Source organism: Stegostoma tigrinum, unplaced genomic scaffold (genome assembly GCF_030684315.1).
Source record: "Stegostoma tigrinum isolate sSteTig4 unplaced genomic scaffold, sSteTig4.hap1 scaffold_291, whole genome shotgun sequence".
Taxonomy (NCBI): domain Eukaryota; kingdom Metazoa; phylum Chordata; class Chondrichthyes; order Orectolobiformes; family Stegostomatidae; genus Stegostoma; species Stegostoma tigrinum.
The window spans coordinates 153652-176320 of record NW_026728219.1 but is presented as its reverse complement, the minus strand read 5'-3'; the positions used below and the strand labels follow the sequence as shown (position 1 = coordinate 176320).

Below are 22669 nucleotides of genomic sequence, written 5' to 3'. Positions count from 1 at the left end.
GGCTCCGGACCTCACCAGTGACATGCCACGCTGGGAAACCGCAGCTGGAGACCGGGATGCCAGGAGGCCCCGTCGAGAGGCTGCCCCCTATATGCCAGGCTGGGAGACTGCTTGTCCAGATTGGGAGGCTGGGAATCGTCGCCGGAGACTGGGAACTGTTCACCGGAGACTGGAAATTATCACCGGAGGACAGGAATTGTTGCTGGAGACTGGGAATCGGTGTTGGAGATTGGGGATTGTCGCAGGAGGACGCACAGGAGTCTTCACCAGAGACTGCGAAATGTCATTCGCTGAAAGCTGGGAATCATTGCTAGAGGCCAGGCATCGAAGAGGAAAAGAAATGGAGAAGGATAAAAGAAAAGCACAAACAAGAAGATACCGAGAAGAGCTGCCATCTTGCTACAATGGACTAACTATGAACTGACCCCTCCAACAAAGCAGGACGGGAACTGTTCAGCAGAATGCAATGAAATACTCCCTACAGCAGGGGGCAGTAAATAATGTCTCCAGCTGCATGAAATGAACCTTCCCTAACGGAAGGTGGCAGTAAATACCCATTGTGCAGTCCGGAATGAAGCGTCCACATCAACGGGCAGTAAACACCACTCTTGCAGTCTGTTGGTGGGCAGTAAATATATCTGCAGCAGCCTGTAATGAACCCTCCGCACCAACAGAGAGCAGTAAATGCACACGCGGCAGTTCGCAATGAGCACTCCCCTGCAGCAGGGGGCGGTAGATATGCGCGACTGCGATGGCTGTGAATTCATCCTTAATGCCAAATGGTCAATTCCGCTGTCAATCTGGGAACGCCGCGCCTTCATTGGTGCTTTTATCTCGACAACATACACAATCTCGCCTTCGATTGGTGGGTGAACCAGTGACATTCAGCTCAAAAGGTGCAATCCTCGTCACTCAGACAGAGTCCCGCCTCTGCGCTCCTTGAGTGGTCAATAACTGCAGGATAACGCACCGGATTGGGTAGGTGCCAGGTCAATCAAGAGAGCAGACCCCGCCGTATTCGAAGCTGGAGGTGGTCCCAAACCAACGCCGAAGAGACTCGGTTACAATTGGTTGGGGGAACTGTCACTCCAAGCGGGGATCCGGCCACCAATGGACAGGCGCCCAGTCAATCAACGTGTGGGCGGGAGACCGACCGTTTCCGGTACCGGTGGCGACGGCCTGGCGGCGTCGGCAGGAATGAGGCGGGTGACGCTGTTTGTCAACGGGAGCCACCGGGACGGCAAGGTCAGGGCCTGGGGCCTGGGGAGAGGGCCGGGGGGTAACCGTCTGTGCCCCGACCCCCCTCACTGTGCCCACTCCTCCCGGTGCAACCAGCCCCGACCCCCCTCACTGTGCCCACTCCTCCCGGTGTCACTGCCCCGACCCCCCTCACTGTGCCCACTCCTCCCGGTGTCACTGCCCCGACCCCCCTCACTGTGCCCACTCCTCCCGGTGTCACTGCCCCGACCCCCCTCACTGTGCCCACTCCTCCCGGTGTCACTGCCCCGACCCCCCTCACTGTGCCCACTCCTCCTGGTGCAACCAGCCCCGACCCCCCTCACTGTGCCCACTCCTCCCGGTGCAACCAGCCCCGACCCCCCTCACTGTGCCCACTCCTCCCGGTGCGACCAGCCCCGACCCCCCTCACTGTGCCCACTCCTCCCGGTGACTCTGCCCCGACCCCCCTCACTGTGCCCACTCCTCCCGGTGACTCTGCCCCGACCCCCCTCACTGTGCCCACTCCTCCCGGTGTCACTGCCCCGACCCCCCTCACTGTGCCCACTCCTCCTGGTGCGACCAGCCCCGACCCCCCTCACTGTGCCCACTCCTCCCGGTGACTCTGCCCCGACCCCCCTCACTGTGCCCACTCCTCCCGGTGACTCTGCCCCGACCCCCCTCACTGTGCCCACTCCTCCCGGTGTCACTGCCCCGACCCCCCTCACTGTGCCCACTCCTCCTGGTGCAACCAGCCCCGACCCCCCTCACTGTGCCCACTCCTCCCGGTGCAACCAGCCCCGACCCCCCTCACTGTGCCCACTCCTCCCGGTGACTCTGCCCCGACCCCCCTCACTGTGCCCACTCCTCCCGGTGACTCTGCCCCGACCCCCCTCACTGTGCCCACTCCTCCCGGTGCGACCAGCCCCGACCCCCCTCACTGTGCCCACTCCTCCCGGTGACTCTGCCCCGACCCCCCTCACTGTGCCCACTCCTCCCGGTGCAACCAGCCCCGACCCCCCTCACTGTGCACACTCCTCCTGGTGTCACTGCCCCGACCCCCCTCACTGTGCCCACTCCTCCCGGTGTCACTGCCCGACCCCCCTCACTGTGCCCACTCCTCCCGGTGTCACTGCCCGACCCCCCTCACTGTGCCCACTCCTCCTGGTGTCACTGCCCCGACCCCCCTCACTGTGCCCACTCCTCCCAGTGCGACCAGCCCCGACCCCCCTCACTGTGCCCACTCCTCCTGGTGTCACTGCCCCGACCCCCCTCACTGTGCCCACTCCTCCCGGTGACTCTGCCCCGACCCCCCTCACTGTGCCCACTCCTCCTGGTGTCACTGCCCCGACCCCCCTCACTGTGCCCACTCCTCCCGGTGCAACCAGCCCTGACCCCCCTCACTGTGCCCACTCCTCCCGGTGCAACCAGCCCTGACCCCCCTCACTGTGCCCACTCCTCCTGGTGTCACTGCCCCGACCCCCCTCACTGTGCCCACTCCTCCCGGTGTCACTGCCCGACCCCCCTCACTGTGCCCACTCCTCCCGGTGTCACTGCCCGACCCCCCTCACTGTGCCCACTCCTCCTGGTGTCACTGCCCCGACCCCCCTCACTGTGCCCACTCCTCCCAGTGCGACCAGCCCCGACCCCCCTCACTGTGCCCACTCCTCCTGGTGTCACTGCCCCGACCCCCCTCACTGTGCCCACTCCTCCCGGTGACTCTGCCCCGACCCCCCTCACTGTGCCCACTCCTCCTGGTGTCACTGCCCCGACCCCCCTCACTGTGCCCACTCCTCCCGGTGCAACCAGCCCTGACCCCCCTCACTGTGCCCACTCCTCCCGGTGCAACCAGCCCTGACCCCCCTCACTGTGCCCACTCTTCCGAACATTGCTGCCTGCCCTTAGCCAGTCTTTGTTCTTGCCGCCGTGAGATGGAGGCCCTTTCCGTGTCTGGGGGATCTTGCCATCCAGTGGCTCCTAAACGTTTCGTCGTTCGCGAAGTGGAATGGCGTCGTGACCAGTAAAGTGTGTTTCTCGCCCTCATGCGTCACACGTTCCCTCTTCTTTGATTGTCGTGGTGTTTGGGCCAGCTCTGTCTCATTCACACGCCTGTTTCTCTTGGCAGGTGGTTGCTGTGTATGGAACACTGTCGGACCTGCTGTCTGTCGCCAGTAATAAGCTGAGCATTAAAGCAGCTCACCTCTACAATGGGAAGGGTGGTCTCATCGACGACATTGCTCTCATCCGGTGCGTCCCTTTCTCTTCACTTTCTCTCCTGGGAAAGAGGTTAATTTCCAGGCCCTTCCGCACCCTCCTCCCTCCACCTGCCCTGCCGTTTCCAACTCTGTGCTCCGGGGCACGTTAACACTTCTCCTGAAATTCCCTGTTTGAGCCCAGCTCCTGTTACATCCTTTCCCTCGACTCCCTCCTGCCCTCCAACGTTGTCTTCGCTCCCAGAAACTGCGGCACTCACTCAGCTAGCCTTCGTTCCAGTTCAGAACACCTCCGCAAGAAACCAGACAAGTGGCTGAGGGAGCGGTGGGGGGGTGGGGGGGGTAGGGGCTTAGAGAGGGATGCTGGAGGGAAGTCAATGGGCAGAGTGCACTGACCCCTGCATTCTTAACTCAATCCATCCCCTCCTGCGGTGCTCACCCTGCGGCTGGGTGGGGACAGGATTCCGTCTAAATGCAACAAAGAATTCCCTCCCTTGGTGTAACTGACCCCAGATGTCAGAGGTGATAGTTCAGATGCTGTTGGTTTTTGCGGAGGGAGGGGGGAATCTGTGATTGTTGGATCAATTAGCAAACATCTGAAAGAGGCCAGTTATCACCTTGATCATTTCCATATTTCTTTTCTCTCTGAGCAGGGATGATGACGTGTTGTATGTTTCTGAAGGCGAACCATTTATAGGTGGGTGTGTGAAACAAAATATTTGTGGAAAGCTCGGTGTTTTCAGTTACCTACGTTAGTAAATTCTTGCCTTCAAGGACAGATCTGTAATTGGTTTTGAAGTTTTCTGGCAGTGTGTTAATTGTGGTGTGAACTCTGTTGGAATAAACAGTTGAGCTAAGTGTGTTGAGTGCTTTTAAGAGAGGCCACCAATCCTAGGACGTGTAGGTAGGAAGTGGGAATGGGAGCCAACCCGTCCCACCAACGGATCCGATTGGAGAGTCACATTCCTGCCTAACACACCCCGATGACCTTTCACCCCTTGCTTGCCCAGAATCCCTCCATCTGTGCCATAAAACAGTCAGAATGCCCTGAGCTGGAAGGGTTGGGGGGCAAACATGTGTGGCTGCATTTCTCTTAAGTGGGAGGCGTGTTTATGGGATGTTATCGAGGCAGGGGAACTGTCAAGAAACCTCACGCACTGATAGAGCCAGACTGTCAGCACCTGAGGCGGGTTTGAACAGGACACAGCAGCCCTGGCGGGCTCCCAGAATCACTTGGTGGGGGGGGGGGTGCGACGGACAAACTCACCACACGATTACGCGTCGGTAGAATTCACAATCTGAGCTGCGACCGTGGCACCAGTTTGTTACGCCAGTCGCAGGGCAGCTGGGGAAACACGAAATTGGGCACTGATGCTTATCCCTGATGATCGCACATGTCAGGGCGCCCTTTCTTTCTCTCCGGCCATCCTGGCCGCCTCCCTTTAGAGGTGCTGCAGGTACTTGAATTAACGGATGATCTTCCTGCGTTCTTGGCTCGAGCCTGGTCTCACTCTGTGCCGCTGACTACGCATTGTCTGACAGCTGTTCCTTGCACAGGCAGAGAGCAGCACTGGAGAGAAGTTTCCTGAATGTGTCTGGCTGTAAGCGCCTGGGGTGGGGTGGAGGCGGCTGGGGTTTGGAAACAGGGCGGTTACCGTAGCGTCGAAGGTGCTGTGGAAATGCAAGGTGTCGGGGCAACTCATTGCCAGCTGAATGAGACGTCGGTTCTCAGGTTAATTTCTTCCCCTTCTCTCCCCCACCAACCCCCCCAACCCACCTACTGCCAGACCCTGAGGGGCAGCAGAAGAACTCTGAGGCCAAATCGAGCACTTGCACTGACTGGATAACACTAAACGTTGGAGGACAGTATTTCACCACTACACGGTAAAACCGCACAGCGGAGTGGGGGGGGCGCAGCTGGCCTGGGGGCCTCCCATCTCTCCGTGTGCCGAGGGTCTCGCCGTTCCGCACTGGGAGATGTGAAAACGTAAAATGGAAATACCTGCCATTTAGTTTTAAAAGCTGTTCGCTCCTCCTTCGAAGTCAGTGGCCTCGCTGTCTGCCGACCTCGAGCCCAGTTCAGAACGTAATTCGCGTCACAGGGAGCATTACTCTGTGTCTAACCCCGTGCTGTCCCTGTCCTGGGAGTGTCTGATGGGGGGGTAACAGGGTAGAGGGAGCTTTACTCTGTGTCTAACCCCGTGCTGTCCCTGTCCTGGGAGTGTCTGATGGGGGGTAACAGGGTAGAGAGAGCTTTACTCTGTATCTAACCCCGTGCTATCCCTGTCCCTGGGAGTGTCTGATGGGGGGACGGTGTAGAGGGAGCTTTACTGTGTGTCTAACCCCGTGCTGTCCCTGTCCTGGGAGTGTTTGATGGGGGACGGTGTAGAGGGAACTTTACTCTGTATCTAACCCTGTGCTGTCCCTGTCCTGGGGAGTGTTTGATGGGGGACCGTGTAGAGGGAGCTGTACTCTGTATCTAACCCTGTGCTACCCCTGTCCTGGGAGTGTTTGATGGGGGACAGTGTAGAGGGAGCTTTACTCTGTATCTCACTTCATGCTGTCCCTGACCCCAGGAGCGTTTGATGGGGGACGGTATGGAGGGAGCGTTACTCTGTATCTAACTCCATGCTGCCCCTGACCCTGGGAGTGTTTGACGGGGGAAGCTTTACTCTATCTCAGTATTTTGCAGAAGGGGTGGCGTGTTTGAAAAGTGAATGTGCTCAAGGGCAGCTGCATTGCTTTGGCCTCCCAGCCCACTAACGTTGCGATTCACTGCTCGTCACCCGCAGGAGCACTTTAGTGAATAAGGAGCCGGAGAGTATGCTTGCTCACATGTTCTGTGATAAAGGTGAGTCTTCCTGTGCCCTCGGGGCACGCGAGCTGATGTTTGTTTAAAACCCTCTGTTTGATGGAAGCCAACCATCTCATTGCCAGTGTGTCTGGGTAGTCTGCACCTGCCTAATGCTGTGACTGTTCTTGTCTCCTGCTGACTCCCTCGACCGTCCCTCCCTCGCCATTTTGGTCGCCCCCCCGGCTGGCTGTTCGGCGGCAAGACGCGTGGGGCAACAAGACCGACCACCAGGGGGGCTTCCTCATCGACCGGAGCCCCGAGTACTTCATGCCGATCCTGAACTACCTGCGGCACGGCCAACTCATCGTTAACAAGGGCCTGAACCTGCTCGGTAAGCTCACCCCCGCATTTGGGGCCTGGCAAACCTTCAGAAGCCCCGCGAGAGATGCGGCTGCGTCCTCGGGGAGGGGTTCCCAGGGGCCTGGGAGGAGCTGAGTAAACCGTGCAGGCAGCAAACATTGCCTTCAGGGCAGGGTAGGGCGTGCTGTACATTAGGAAGTGCTTTAAGGGTTGGGAATGCGGCGATCGTGGGCGACTTCGATCTGCACGCAGACTGGGTAAGCCCGTTACCGCGGAGGAAGAATTCCTGGCACGTGCATGTGGTGTACCATGCCAGGAAATGACTTGAGGGCACCGGCAGCGTCTACAATCATAGAAGAAAAGCTCCTTATGGGGGCAGCTCGATGGTCAGCCCTGCTGCCTCACAGCGCCAGGGACCCGGGTTCGATTTCCCCAACCTCGGGCAACAGTTGGAGTTTGCACATTCGATGGGCTGAATGGCTTGCTTCCACCCTGTAGGGATTCCACACGTAGCTCCATTCTAAAGTAGTTTTTTGGGGAACAGGGGTCGTAATGTTTTCCATGCAGGTTGAGAAGCAAATGCCGGTGGTGGGAATTTATGGGCCTGCGAACTACTGCCGAGCTCCTGCAGATACCTCCGTTTGGAGCTTGCAGGCCCTGGATACCATTGAGGAGTTCTCATGGCCTCTCCTCATCTCTTGCAGGCGTCCTCGAGGAAGCCAAGTTCTTTGGCATAGACTCGCTAATTGAACAGTTGGAGTTGTTGATTAAGGTAAAGGGGCTGAATGGCCTTTGCTGTGCTTGGAAACTATTCTGTGTGCGTGCATGCACGCATCAATGTGTGTGTGTGTGTGTACGTCACGTGGCTAGCATCACACCCATCTGTATAGTGACTACCGTGATTGCAAATGAGCAGCGTGCTCCTGATGGGCCAAATCGCCTTCTCCTGTTCCTTAAACCTGTGGGGGCTTGAGAGAGCCTTCGCAGCTGCTGCTGGTGCAGGAAGCCTGTCGAGCTGCTTACCAGGGAAGCAGAGGCTAGCGGTGTCACTGCCCTTGGCCACCCAGTGTCACGATGGCAAGATCACGTGCCACGGAACTCCAGCTAACCCAATTTTGTTTCGCTTCCTTCCGCAGAACTCCCTGCCTGCCGAAGACCACTCTCCCATCTCCCGGAAAGAGTTTGTCCGCTTTCTCCTGGCCACGCCCACCAAGTCGGAGCTCCGTTGCCAGGTGACCGGTGGGGATGGGGGGTGCGATGGTGGGTTGAGTCGTGCAGAGGTTACTCGTGTAGCGCCCCCCCCACTTTCTGCCGCTGACAGCACCCAGCACTGGGACTCCTTTATCCTGTGCTGCAGATCGTGCCTCACAGTGCCGTTGATCCTCGTTTTCCATTTCCAACGACAGTTTACGGAAGCAAAGGAGGAGATTGCAAGAGTCCTGATGTTCATTTTCAAATCCTCTGCCAGGGCTGAACAAGTTTTGTTTTTTGAGGAGGTGACTCGGTGTGTCGATGAGGATAATGCAGCGGATGTAATTTACATGGACTTCAGCAGAAGTGTTTTTGCATAAGAAACAGGAGCGGGAGGAGACCATTTGGCCCCTCGTGTCTGCTCTACCATTCGATAAGATCATGGCTGATCTTTTCATGGGACTCAGCTCTGCCCTCTCACCATAACCCTTAATCCTTTTGCTGTTCAAAAGTCTAACTTCGCCTTAAAAACATACAGCAGGTAGTCTCCCCTGCTTCACTGGGCAGGGAATTCCACAGATTCACAACCCTTCCTCAGCTCCATCTTAAATCTGCTCCCCCCCACCTTATTTTGAGGCCGTGCCCCCTCATTCTAGTTTCAACCTCCCCTGCTTCTGCCTTATTGATTCCCTTCATCCTTTTGAGATTCTATAAAATTCTCCCACATTCTTCTAAATTCTAATGAGTGTAGTCCCAGACGACTCAATCTGTCCCCATAAACCAGCCCTTCCAGGACTGCAGACGAGCTAGCAACCCTGCTCTGCACCCCCTCCAGTCCCAGTACGTCCTTTCTCAAGGAACGAGACCAAAGCTGGTCACAGTCCTCCAGGCGTGGCCCCATCAGCACCTTATATAGCTGCAGCGTCACCCGGCTCTCTTTAAGCTCCACCCCTCTATATTCCATTTGCGTTCTGATCTACCTGCTGGACCCGCAAGCCAACATTTTGTGATCTGAACACAAGGGACACCATGCACAGCAGGCTTCACATCTTCTGACATGGCGTCATGTGGGAGCCTGGGCGAATTCCAGCAGGCCTGGAGCGATTGTTGAAATGATCAGTGCCCCCCTCCCCCTGTCACCTTGAGTGAAATAACTTGTCTCGACCCTGCCTCCTCTCCACCCAGGGCCTGAACTTCCGCGGGACCGATCTGTCGCGACTGGACCTCCGCTACATCAACTTTAAGATGGCGAATCTCAGCAATTGTAATCTCAGCCATGCCAACCTCTGCAGTTCGAATCTGGAGAGGGCGGACCTGTCTGGTGCTATACTCGATGTGAGTGGCTGCTTTAACACTGATCACACTTCATGGGGGTGGGGTGGGGTCATTTGGGGTCGGGGAGGTGGGGGCTGCTGCTTTGTCCCTGGATGATATCGAGCTTTTCTAGTGTTGTTAGAGCTGCCCCCATCCGGGGCAAGTGATGGCAACTCCATCACACCCCTGACTTGTGCCTTGTCGATGGTGGGATAGGCTTTGGGGGGGAGTCAGGAAGGGAGCTACTCGCTGCAGGATTCCCAGCCCCTGACCCGTTCCTGTAGCCGCTGTGTTTACGTGGGGCTGGTCCTGTTCAGTTTGTGGTCAGTGGTAACCCCCAGGATGTGGATGTTGTGGAATTGAGGGCATTCAGTGCTGGTTATGCTATTGAATGTCAAAGGAGACTGGTCAGATTCTTCAAAGGCTGGATCAACTCATCTTCCCTAGAAAGTGGAAGCATGGGAGAGGGTGTCTCGTGGGAACATGGGGAATCCTGTTGGGACTGAGCAGGCTAGAGCCGGGAAAAACGTTCCTAAAATTGGTGAGGTCCAGAATTGGGGTCGCAATCTCAGAATAAGGGGTAAATGAATGAAATGGAGAAGAGCTTCTTCAGTCAGAGAGTTGTGGAATTCTCTCCCACAGGAAGCTGTTGGGGCTAGTTCATTAGATATATTGAGGAGGGAGCTGGCGGTGGTCCTCGTGTTAAATGGGTACAGGGAGTGAATGGGAGACTGAAACTGTACAATCAGCCATGATTGTATAGAACAGTTCTCTAGACTCGGCGGGGTGGGGGGGGGAGGGGGGTGGTGTTGCCAAATGGCTCACACCTGTACCCACTTTCTATGTTTCAGTCTTGCTGGTGATAGTTGCTCTCTGTGGTACAAATACTTTCAGTCCATCCGGGGAATTAAATGCATTAAAAGCTACCAAATAGAACTAGGGGGTAGGATATTCGGCCCCTTCAGGCCTCCTGCCCCATTCAGAACGATCGCGCCTAATCACTGATCTCAACTTCACTCTCTTGCCCCACTCCCCGAGAGATCCTCTACTGCCAAAACAGAAATTGTGTCAGGTCTACTTAGCATCTGTAGAGAGAGAGGGAGAGAAAGCAGAGCTAACGTTTCCAGTCCAGGAACTGCTATCCACCTCACTCTCATATCTATTCACCATTGGATCATTTCCACCCTCTCTGTGGAGCACACTGAGGGACATTCCACCCCCTCTCAGGCCCAAACGATTGGCACCTTTATCCTGAGGGTATTCCACCTTCTTCCTGAGTTCTGGATACCCCAGCTGAATGGGGTTAACGGTATCTCAGTGCGACTCTGTTGAGCCCTTGAGAATGCTGTACGTTTCAATGAGATCACCTCCCGTTCTTCGAAACTCCAGAGGATTTCAAGTCAACGTACCCAGCTTCTCATTCTCAGGAGAGCCCTGTTATCCCAGGGATCGATCTGGTCAATCTTTGCTGGACAGGGTCCCAGCTCAAATATGGAGAGTTAGCCTGGTGCGTAGTATGTCATTGCACCGAAACCTGTATATTTGCAGCGGGACTTCCTTATCCTTTATTTTGCACTTGAATTTTGTGAATCAACCAGGAATATAATGTCCTTTCAGGAAGGAAACTGCCGTCCTTACCTGGTCTGGGCCTACATGTGACTCCAGACCCACAGCAATGTGGTTGACTCTTAACTGCCCTCTGGGTAATTAGCAATGGGCAATAAATGCTGCCTGGCCAGCGACATTCCTCATCCTGTGAATGAACAAAGAAGGTATTCTTCAGACTGGAGGCCTGTGACCAGCGTGAGCTGCAAGGATCGGTGCTGGGTCCACTGCCTTTTTGTCATTTATATAAACGATTTGGATGTGAACAAAGGAGGTCTGGTTACTAAGTTTGCAGATGACACCAAAATTGGAGGTTGTGGTGGGCAGCGAAGGTTACCTCAGAGAGTACAACGGGATCTTGATCCCATGGCCCAAGGGGTGGCAGATGGAGTTCGATTAAATAAAAGTGAGGGGCTGCACTTTGGGAAGGGCGCATCAGGGCAGGACTTACACACTTAATGGTAAGGTCCTGGGGAGTGTTGCTGAACAGAGAGACCTTGGGGGACAGGTACATGGCTCCCTGAAAGTGGAGTTGCAGGTGGACAGGGCGGTGAGGAAGGTGTTCGGTACGCTCGCCTTTATTGGTCAGTGCGTTGAGTAGAGGGTCATGTTGTGGCTCTGCAGGACATTGGTTAGGGCCACTTTTGGAATACTGCGTTCAATCCTGGTCTCCCTGCTACAGGAAGGATGTTGTGAAACCTGAAGGGGTGGCGAAAGATTTTACAGGATGCTGCCGGGATTGGAGGGTTTGAGCTATAGGGAAAGGCTGAATAGACTGGGGCTATTTTTCCTGGAGTGTCCGCAGCTGAGGGGTGACGTTACAGAGGTTTGTAAAATAATGAGGGATTTGGATAGGGGTGTATAGACAAGGCCTTTTCCCCAGGGTGGGGGAGTCCAAAACTTAGTGGGGGTAGGTTTAAGGTGAGAGGGGGAAAGGGACCTGAGGGGCAACATTTTCACACAGAGGGTGGTGCGTGTGTGGAACGAGCTGCCAGAGGAAGGGGTGGGGGCTGGTACAGAGACAGCATTTACAAGGCTTCGGGATGGGGACATGAAATAGGAAGGGTTTAGAGGGATAGGGGCCAAATGCTGACAGACAGGACTGGATTAATTTAGTATGTCTGTGTCGTAATGAATGGGTTGGATGGAAGGCTCTGTTTCTGTACCGTATGACTCTTTTATATTGACGATTTGAGAATCAGTAGCTCCTCATGCGCAATGGGGATTAATGCCTGGGTTTTTCTTTCCCTCCCCACCTTCTGCTTTGCCAGGGTGCTAACCTCCAGGGGGTGAAAATGCTGTGCTCTAACGCCGAGGGGGCATCGCTGAAAGGCTGCAACTTTGAAGACCCCTCCGGCCTCAAAGCCAACTTGGAGGGTAAGTTGACTCACCCTCTGTGTTCGTGTGGCCCCTCTCGCCTCAGAGACCCAGAGCGGCTCTGGGAGGGAGGAGAGAAATGCCGCTTTAACGTAGCGCCCACACTTGACACCCAGCAGCAACCATTGTGGGACCGCACACCTAATATTACAAAAACCCCAAATAATTGTTGAACAGTGGATAAATGTAGCTCAGGGAACTTGAGAGAACTTCCCAGCTTCCCTCACTGAAGACCTCTGGTTTAATGAGTGACTGGAACGTTGGAGATTATGTACAACGCGTGCTCGCTTCGAAGTTGTGACCGCATGTCTGAAAGCCCCAGTATTCAGTGTTTATTGATGCACAGGTAACCAGCGGAATCAGTATTAAAATCAGAGTTAGGATACATGACATATTCTTTCTCTACGACCAAAGCAATTGAAATACTAGAGCCTAGACATACAACACTCTGCATTTCTAGCTGATGTAACTTGGAAAGATGGAAGGCATTGTACAAGATTATTGAGTGAAAAGGAGGGGAGGGAGGCACTGCCAGACCTGGGGGGGAGGGGGGCGCAGGTGGAAAGAGAGGAGGTGCGTAAGGCAGCGAGGTTCACTGTGGGGCAGCCGGAGGAGCTGCGCGTGCCTGGGCGGGGGTCAGTAAACCCACTGTTGGATTTCTCCAGGGGCAAACCTGAAGGGAGTGGACATGGAGGGGAGCCAGATGACCGGCATTAACCTGCGGGTGGCCACCCTGAAGAACGCCAAGCTGAAAAACTGTAACCTCCGAGGGGCCACGCTGGCTGGGACGGACCTGGAGGTGAGCGCGCCGGGAAATCCCTGCACGCGCACGCGTGTCCCGCCATGCCGGAAACGGGAGCGTGGGCTCCCGGAAGTGGATCAGTTAGCCTCTTGCAGCTGCCCGGAAAGCAGTCAGACCCTTCGTCTCCCCTGATCCTTCCTCCTTAGCCTTGTCTTTACCAAGCAGGTACCTTCAAATGGTTCAGTCGTGCAGTGCAGAAGAGGCCATTCAGCCTGTCGACTCTGCACCCACCTGTCGCACTGATCCCACAGTCTTCACTGTTACAACATTTCAAGTGCTTTTCCAAAGTAAGTTTTGGGGCTTTCCACCCTCGACTGCCTTCCCAGGCAGTGTGTCCCACATTCCTCCCTTTGAACCTCTGTCTTTTACTTTAAAATGATGCCCCCCACCTTGTTGCTAACCCTTCGTGTAAGGGGAGCAGCTGCTTTTTATCTCCTCACACCCCAGTCCATTCCCCTCATAATCTTACCCACCTCTGTCAGGTGCCCTCCTCAGCCTTCTCTGCCCCAAAGAAAACATCCTGAGTTTATCCAGCCTCTATCCGGCTCCATCTCGGACAACGCCCTGGTGAATCTCCCTCTGCACCCCCCACCTCCAGTACAATCCCATCCTTCCTATAGTGTGAGGACCAGACCTGCACGCAGTACTCCAGCTGTGACCGAACCTAAGTGCTGTCCATCTCTGACATGAGCCACCCCGCTGTTATAACCTGTGCCATGACTGATAAAAGCAAGTGGCCCAACTTAACAAACCCATCAACCCGTCCTGCGCCTTCGAGGATCTGTAGGCAAGATCCCTCCGAGCTACCACGGGTCCTGCCCATGCATTGAGTACTCCCCTTATCTTGTTACCCGTTCCGAAGGCACCTCTGCCACTGATCGGACCACCTGATCTATATCCTGCTGTAATCCACACGTCTTCCCTGATTGTGAACCACCCAGCTAATCGTTGTATCATCTGTAAACAGACTTACCCTCTCCCCACACCCAAAATTGTCATTTCTTTTGTTCAAATGTGAAATGTATACTTTTGTCAGTAACGGTGACTCTGGTGTGCAGTGTCATCTGTATTTTGCATGTTACAAGCTTACCAATAAAGCAAACAGTACAAAAAATACAAACAGTACTCCCCTAAACAGTGAGTGTTCTCTCCTGTTAAAGGAGACAAATAGGAGTATTTGTGTTGCAGGGATATTGGAAATATTTACTTCTGGGTCTGCACCTTATTGTCCTTCTAATGATGAGCACTGTGGTCAACTTTCCCATCGAATCCAGACTAATCCGTCCCCATCTCATTATCTTCCAGAATTGTGACCTGTCTGGCTGTGACCTGCAGGAGGCGAACTTGCGAGGGTCCAACGTGAAAGGTGCCATCTTTGAAGAGATGCTCACCCCTTTGCACATGTCTCAGAGCGTCAGATAGATGGGAGAGGAGGAGAGGGAGGTGGTGAGGGATGGAGAAACAAAACCCTCACCTCCCTCTCCCTCCCTCCCACCGGCTCCCCCTTCCTTTGGGGACGGACCCCCACTCCTGCCCACAGACTCACTTCGATCCACCTGGAACCCGCAGCGCTCAGCAGCCATTGAGCTTCAAGGAATGGCTTTATCACCCAGCTGCCACCTCCCTAACACCACTTCCTCCCCACAAACACACTCACTCGTGCTCCCTCTGTCTCTCTCCCTCTGTCTCTCTCCCTCTGTCTCTCTCCCTCTGTCTCTCTCCCTCTGTCTCTCTCCCTCTGTCTCTCTCCCTCTGTCTCTCTCCCTCTGTCGCGCTCTGTCTCTCTCACGCGCGCCCCCACTCGCCCTCTCTCGGGCACGCGCGCACCCCCACTCTGGCACAATCCTGTCCCCTCCAGCCTTGGCTTGGATACACCACGTATATGTTTGACCCAGCCTCCCTCCCACTTGCTCTGCATCGTCTTAAATATATAAATGCACATATATCTATACCCACACACAGAAGAAGTTAGGTCTGGGTTCACCAGTGCGGGAACAAAGCCCAAACAACGGTGACAGACTCGAGATGCCCCACAGCCCCCCGGCATGAGACTGGCACTTGCCATGTGCAAAGGCGATGCAAACAGTTCACACGCACACAGGGCACAGCTGTAGGTTCCCACTTTGGGAAGAGCGCTCGCCCCGCTTGCCTACCTCATGGAGTTAGTTGGCTCTGGGGCGTGCAGCGAGACGGTGTCCTGTACGCTGTGAGATTTGAGGGGGGTGTTGGGCATGGGGTGGTGGGGAAGTGAAGCTACTGCCCGTGTCAGTGCTCGAGAGGTGGGCTTGTGCCACACAGCGGTTCGGTGCCTCACCCGTGTTCCGTGGACTGCGGCGAATTTCCCTGAGTGCTCTCTGTTGGGTCAGCCTCAAGCTTCGTAGGGCACAGTTAGCGTTGATGCCCACGGATTGGGAGGACAGATGCCTGGCACTGCATCTCTCTCACCGTAACATTGGAGACTCTTTCTCCCCCCCCCCCCCCCCCCCAGAACCTGACCCACCAGCTCCATCATTGAGTGCCGCACAGTGAATCCTGACCCTTGCCTTGCCAGCGCCTTCCTGGAGTGGGCAAAACGACAAGCCCTGAAGACATACCGCACAGCGTTGGCCCGTGGAGCCCAGACTCGATTGCTAGATGAGGACAGTACGGCAGGGGGCTGGAAGGGAATTCGAGAGGCATTTTATCCACCACGCTGCACTGGGGCACGGAGTGCAATTTGGCTGTTGTAAAGTAAAGAAGAAATCTCACGCTCTGTGTCTCTTTACAGGGATTCTTCCCGAGCACATACCCACTTGGGTTTCAACACTGTAATGCTGCGTCATTGCAATGTCATGTTGACTGTACATTTCCCGTCTTGTTAAATTAAAGAATATTTACAGGACAGCTGTAGCTACTGCTGATGCGTGTTTGTGTGTCACTTCTCTGCAAATTCAGCTTCTGTTTCCTTCCAAACCCACCACCCACTTCCATCCAGAAGGACAAGGGGCAGCAGGTACATGGGAACACCACCCCCCCCCCCCCGCGAGCTCACCCTCCGAGCCCCTCACCGTCCCCGACTTGGGAAATATATGGGCCGTTCCTTCAGCATCGCTGGGTCAGAATCCTGAGACTCCCTGAGGGCACCATGTGGGAGTCACCCCCACCTTCTCAAGGGAGCATTTGAGGGGGGAGCAGGGCAAATAGACCAGCCATCCAGGGAAGAGAATTCCACGGGTTTACAGCCTGGAGCGAAGCCATTCCTCCTCAGCTCACTTCTAAACGATTGGCCCATTCATCTTGAGATTGCGCCTTAACCCCCAACCCCCCAGCCTAGATTCCCTGGCCAGGGGGTGGAAGAGCTATGTGTCAAAGCCCTTCACAATCGAAAACATTTCAGTGCTTAGGTAGAGTCCGAATGAGTGCAGAAAATGTTCTTTCTCGAACAGCGAGGAGTTGGCTAATATAATAGCGGATGTTTTAATTCATGCCTCATAAAGCTGAAGCCTCATTCATGGTTCAGGGAGATTTATAGCCCCAAAATAAGGCTTTTTAAAAATTAATTCATGGGATGAGGGCATAACTAGCAAAGCCAGTGTTTAATGCCCATCTCTAATGGCCTGGAGGGCAGTTAAGTGTCATTGCTTTGGGCCTGGAGTCACGTGTAGGCCCAGACTGGGTAAGGATGGCAGTTTCCTTCTCTAAAGGACATTTGTGAATCGGATGGGTTTTATTTTCCTGACAATGGGATTCATGATTGTCATCAGATTCTTAATACCAGATATTTTATTGAATTCAAATCCCACCATCTGCTGTGGCGGGGTTCGAACCTGGGTCTCTCGAATAACAGTCCAGCGGTAATACCACTAGGCCCCTGTATATTTCATGCTGACCGACAATAAAAAATCTGACTCCGCTCATCCCAGAGACCCGTACCCTGAGGCTGTAGTCATGTGAATGGATTTCTACAGGCTGTTCACTTGTCTGGCTTCACCGTTCTGCCCTGGCAGTGAGTTCCAGGATGCCACCACTAACTCAAGCTCTCCTGAACTCTTTCCCCTTAGCCTGCTGCCTCCCACCTGCATGGGTGGGTCACCATGACTTCTCTAGGGGCAACTAGGCATGGGCAATAAATGCTGGGCCCAGCCCCTGATGAATGGGGGTGTTCGTTTTAATGAACGCGAGACCTGTACTGCCTGTCCTGCAGTTGAATTTCATTATTAAACCCAATGTTGCTAAGCCCACTGGACGAAGATGCTCTCATTTGTTCCCTGAGATTGTCTGGAGCCCTTCCCATTGCCCCCATTAAAATCGGCCAACAGCATCTGCGTTCTCAGTTCAGCAGGACATCACACACGAAGCAGGTGAGCTGGTGGAGAGATGAACTTGCGTGTGCCCTCTTTCTGTCACAGCGGCCATCTGCGCTGGCACCGTGTCCACGAACAATAGCAGTGGGTACTGTTTACGAATTGCGCTGTGGTGACTCACCGAAGGTTCCAGGCACCTTCCAAACCCCATGGCCACTTCCATACAGAAGGATGACGGCAGCAGATACATGGGAACATTGCGCCGCCCCCCGCCTCCCCGACCACCGTGCAAGTTCACCCTCCGAGCCCCTCAATGTCCCAAAGACACGGGTTGCACAAGAAGATTTGGGCGATCCAGAGTCTAGGCTTGAGAAGGAAGTTTAGAGGGTTTCATATCCTTGCAACATACTCCGGTATTGAGACATGTGATGGAGTTTTAAATCACAGCAAAGTGTGCACAGTTGTGGGCAGGGAATTGACAATTAAGTAGTAAATCTTAAAATCTCAGTGAGGGGACTCAGGCTCAAACACAGTGGGCTGTGCATTTCTATTGTAGAGATGCTGCAGCCTCTGTTATAAATAGATGAACGCTGCTAAAGACCCCCCAGCTAAAGATGAAAGCATTTCGAACCAGCGTGTTCACAATTAAAACCTCCTGAGTCAACCTAAAGCTGCCGTTCCAAGCTGGGCACTTTGGGGAAGTGAGTCACCCGCACTGAGAATGGATTAGTGATCAGAAATGTTGTCCGTTTTTCCAACAATTGCTGACCAATTTGCAGAGGGGATTATGGATTTCAGTGTAATCCTTTGGAGGGTCCCTACTGCGTTCTTAATGGCTGTGTTCTATATAAGCAGCCCCATCGGTTCTGAAGTCAGGACTAGGTTTCTGTCTCCTCGTTTCGCATCTGCAAGGTAAGGGATTTCTGGAAGGGAACAAATTGTCAGGAAGCCGCTAGGTTAAGGGAGCATACGGAAACTTGGCAAATAGCAGGAGGGCAACGCGGAGCTGTCTACTCCAGAGGGAAGAATTGGACAGCAAATTATCATTTGAATGGAAAAGAACTGTGGAATGCCGAGCTACAGAAGCATCTGGGATCTTGACACACAAATAGCTCAAGCACAGGCAGGTGGGGGCCAGTTTAGTTTGGGATTGGACTGGTTGGAGCGAAGGGTGTGTTTCCATGCTGTATGCCTCTAGGTAAGATGTTATTAAACTTGAAAGGGTTCAGAAAAGATTTACTAGGAAATCGCCAAGGGTTTGACGGGATCTGAGCTTTAGGCAGAGACCGAATAGGCTGGGGGGCAGTTTTCCCCGGAGTGCCAGAGGCTGAGGGGTGACCTTATAAAATGAGGGGCGCGGGGTGGGGGTGAAGAGATAAGGTCTTTTCACCAGGGTATAGTAAGGTAGTGGAGCCACCCCAAATTAATACGAGAGGAGGTGATAATAAGGTATCCTAGTGATATGTTTGTATGTAATGTCTGTCGAAATACATGTGCCACAATGGGAGAGTATCAAGCCCCTAATAAGAAGAGACACAGCATTCAGGTCATTAGGATTATGTGTGATAAATGCGGTAAATCAGGAGAATATCATTCTGTTGCTCGCCACTACCCAAAGTGTAAAGGAGAGATTAGGGAGGGTAGCGAAGCACCCTTTAAATGCTCATTCCAAATCTAGAGTGGCACAGGTTTAAGGTGAGAGGGGAAAGGGACTCGAGGGGCAACTTCTTCATGCAGAGGGTGGTGCGTGTGTGGATTGAGCTGCCAGAGGAAGTGGTGGAGGCTGGTACAATTACAACATTTAAAAGACATCTGGATGGGCACATGGATAGGAAGGGCTTAGAGGGATAGGGGCCAAATGCTGGCAGATGGGACTGGATATCTAGTCAGCACTGGACCGAAGGGTCTGTTTCTGTGCTGCCTGACTCTAAGTAACAAAAAGGGGACAGACTCTAGAAAACTTGGCTTTTATCACAAAGACAACGGAGGGTGAAGCTAGGGAAGTCTTGTTCTAAGTTTGAAGGGCTTTGGTGAGGCTACTGTACAGTTCTAGTCTCCTTACTAGCATTAGCCCACTAGATATAGGAGCAGTGTTCAGATACTTGGTCCATCGCTACTCAACCATGGCCGATCCGTTTCCCAACGCCATTCTCCTGCTTTCTCCCTGTATCTCCATCTTAAAGCCTCTCATTCTCACGTAGCCGACTCCTGGAGCGAGTGTTGTCCGTCTTCTGAGGGAAGGCTGGGTCCGTTGGAGTTTGGAAGAAGGAGAGAGGATCATACACGAGGCAGATCAGATCCCAAGGTTGGGTGGTGGGGGGTGGGGGGTGGGGGGGGAGGGGTGCGGGACATGGCAAGGGGCATGCTGGGAGGATATATCGAAGGATCATAGAGCACCGTCAGGAATTCCCAGTCCAAGATAGGCGTGAGGAGGAATTTCTTCCCTCGGAGCAGTTGCTTGGAATTCTTGACGCCACGTGGGGGAGGCTGGTTTGAGATCAGCCTATTTAAGGCAACCCCCCAAGTGATCTTAGGGTGGTCTAACTCCTCCTTGTTGCCTGTAAGAGAGCCCAGGAAACACTATGGGGAACGGGCAGAGAGCTGGGGACATCCTGTAGATGTTTGATCACCTAATGATCATATGTTAACTGTGGTCGGAAGTGAATTTGGGGTGGATCTTCCAAATGGGAATGGATGAAAACAGGTGTTTTTGTTTCGGAGTTAGGAGACACAAGCTTGTAATATGCCTCTCTGTAAATAAATGCTCTATAAAAACACCGAATCCAGTTCCATCTCTTTCTGGATGGTGTTTACGGGATGCAGACGTCACTCAGGAAGGGTGGAACTCTTCCTGCATAGCTGAAAACTTGAAAGGATTACAAAATCAGCAACGAGTACATTGTCCTAATATCTCAGCTGTGTTGTAGATCAATGGACAGTATGGAAGCTTACAGCTGAGGTATCATTTGCCACTCTCACATGTTGGAATAAGCCGATATATTTCCCAAGTCGGGGACGGTGAGGGGCTTGGAGGGTGAGCTTGCGGGGGGGGTGTTCCCATGCACCTGCTGCCCCTTGTCCTTCTGGATGGAAGTGGGTGGTGGGTTTGGAAGGTGCTGCCTGAGGAGCCTCGGTGAGTTGCTGCAGGGCATCTTGTAGACGGTACACACTGCTGCGACTGAGCGTCGGTGGTGGGGGGGGTGTGGGATGGTTGTGGATGTGGGGCCAATCGAGCGGGGGGGGGGTGCTGCTCTGTCCCTGGATGGTGTCGAGCTTGTTGGAGCTGCAAGTGAGGAGGTGGGGTATCCCATCCCACTCCTGCCTCGTGTCCCTTGGAATTCTGAACGCTTAAATGCGTGCTTTCTTCTGGGGTTTGCGACCTATTATTTCAATGAGATTTCGCTCGGTTCAGGGCAGTAACAGAGTCTCGCAATCTTCTCATTTTTGCTTTCGGATTCGCGACCGGAACTGTTTTTTCCCGTCTTTTGAAAGTTTCTTTGGCAGGTCCACTTGCTTCCTCACAATGCCATCTGCAATGAAGCCTCTCATTTACCTCCTGCTGGCCTCTGCCATTTTGGTGAATCTATCGTTGGCACAACACTGGTCCTTTGATCTGCGTCCCGGTGGGAAGCGAGCGGCCGGTGACACTGTCGTTGGTGCCTTCCAGGATGTAGGTATCTCGATTTCCCCTTCCCGTAAGGTAGTTGGAGGCCATTCAGCTCTTTCTAGTCCTATTCCTGCCCTTCAGTGGACAGCCTGACCATCCCCCAACTTCACCACCCACCCACCCCCCCCCCCCCCCCCACCCCCGCCCCCACTCCTGGCCTTTCCCAGCCCTCCATTCCCTTTCTTGATTACAATCCAGCTCGGCCTTGCGTAGGCTTCCACTGACATCCTCCGCGCCCCCCACTCCCCCCTCCCCCCCACCCACCTCAGAGGCAGGAATTTCCTCCTCATCTCTCTGTCTTCTTTATTTTGAGATCACATCCCAGACTCTCCCATGAGAGAGAGGGCCAAGCTATGGAAACAGGAGCAGGAGTGGGCCATATGACCCATCGAGCCTGATCCACCTGTACCCTAATCCTGCTCTCCCCCATATCCCATCGATCCCTCTATCCACAGGAGCTATACCCGCTGCCTCCCTGGTAACGATAAATCCAGACTTCTCCGATCTCCCCCCTTCCCCCACCACCACCTAACATCCTCCCCATCCAGGAGACGTGGCCTGGAAAATCCCCCAGCGTTTTCTCGCGTCGCAGTTCTGCGCGAGGCCTTCCCCACTCCCAACCTCTCAGAGGGTCGGGTGGATCGTCACACAGCGGTCTCCTAATGCTGGCGTTGGTGTTGTTTCAGGCTCCCCGCGATGCTACCAACAAAATGACTGAAGTTTTCTCCCTGGACTGCCCTGGCTGTCTCCCGGTAAATCCGATTCCTGACAAAACGCCGCTTGGGATCGTCCCAGTACATTCGGGAGTGTTTTCTAGCCAACTTTCTGCATTCCACCCCCCCCCAAGCTAGCATTTCTATAGCCTTCCCAATTGACACCGTCTCTTCAGTCCTCTGGGTTGATAAGTGATGATCGAGGGCTTGGGCCTTTCCAATCGTTGATTTGTTGCGAATGTACCTTCCCGTAGCACCCTTTAAAAGCTCAGCCTAGTGACCCACAAGCATAGTTTCAGCTGGTGACGCAGTAGCAGTGTTGTGGGCCTACTAGCTCCTGAGAGACGCTTGTTGCAAATTCAAATCATGCTCCTGTTGACGTGACTGGCCTAAAATTTTCGGAATTAAAGATTAGGCTAGTCAAAATAGACCTGATTACCCCACGTCCTTCAGGGAAGGAAACGCACCAGCCTGGCACAGCAGGGAAGGGTTTTAATCTCCTTTAGATTAGCCTGAGTTTTGGCCACCACCTCATGCCCGCGAATCCCTCTCTGATCCCGATTTCCTGCCTCCGCTGTTTGGATTGTTGCTCGGTCCCTGGGGGAAGCGCCTGCTTTCTGTAAAGGTGGAGCCAAAGGAGCAGGGAGAAGGCCCTCCTAGCCTGCTCCACCATTCGATGGGCCGAACAGTTCACCCCCCCCCTCAGCATTTCCCTCTTCCTTCCTGAGAAGGACATCAAACCCCTCCTTGAAAACTTTTTCGAGATCTAGCCCTTGTCCAGAATTCCCTCAGGCTCCCCAATGCCCTGGGCGAAGACCTTTCCCTCTCATCTCCGTCCTAGCCCATACCTGTAGACCGTGACCTCCTGGTTCTGGGGATGGGCGGTGTTGCGGTTGTGGGTTGGGGGTGTGTTCGGATGGGGCTTTTCTGTGTGCTGACCCCTGTGACGCCCTCGTTTGTCCCTGCAGGCAAAACGTAAACTGAGGAAGAACAAACTGTGATGTGGAACCACACGAAGGCTTTAGCCCTTCGACGGGGCAGAGCCTGGGCTTTCAGCTCTTGTTGAGAAAACCAGCATTTCCTATGGTGTTACTGATCAAAGGAAATAAAGGATTTTAACTCGTGACGATTTTAA

The 22669-nt window shown here is 54.1% G+C and overlaps 2 protein-coding genes across 7 annotated transcripts; both read left to right on the top strand.

Moving 5' to 3' along the window:
* The first annotated feature begins 1124 nt into the window (after positions 1-1124).
* On the top strand, positions 1125-15756 carry LOC125448132 (BTB/POZ domain-containing protein KCTD9). 3 transcript variants are annotated; one of them, XM_048523190.2, is made up of 12 exons: positions 1125-1245; positions 3341-3462; positions 4082-4125; positions 5216-5312; positions 6221-6279; positions 6485-6613; positions 7287-7354; positions 7719-7814; positions 8959-9108; positions 11964-12069; positions 12735-12868; positions 14177-15756. In XM_048523190.2, exons 1-12 carry the CDS (start codon positions 1198-1200, stop codon positions 14291-14293), a joined length of 1170 nt encoding a protein of 389 aa, XP_048379147.1. In that variant the 5' UTR covers positions 1125-1197; the 3' UTR covers positions 14294-15756. The 3 variants fall into 3 exon arrangements, with proteins under 3 accessions (XP_048379147.1, XP_048379148.1, XP_048379149.1); XM_048523191.2 differs by lacking the exon at positions 4082-4125 and having other exon boundaries at positions 1144-1245; XM_048523192.2 differs by lacking the exons at positions 1125-1245; positions 4082-4125 and adding an exon at positions 2819-3240.
* A 2028-nt stretch (positions 15757-17784) lies between these two features.
* LOC125448141 (progonadoliberin-1-like) lies at positions 17785-22669 on the top strand. Of its 4 annotated transcripts, none has more exons than XM_059643844.1 (4): positions 17785-18066; positions 20659-20824; positions 21508-21573; positions 22503-22669. In XM_059643844.1, exons 1-4 carry the CDS (start codon positions 17894-17896, stop codon positions 22533-22535), a joined length of 438 nt encoding a protein of 145 aa, XP_059499827.1. In that variant the 5' UTR covers positions 17785-17893; the 3' UTR covers positions 22536-22669. The 4 variants fall into 4 exon arrangements, with proteins under 4 accessions (XP_059499827.1, XP_059499826.1, XP_059499828.1 ...); XM_059643843.1 differs by having other exon boundaries at positions 17792-18066; positions 20647-20824; XM_059643845.1 differs by lacking the exon at positions 17785-18066 and adding an exon at positions 19993-20113 and having other exon boundaries at positions 20647-20824.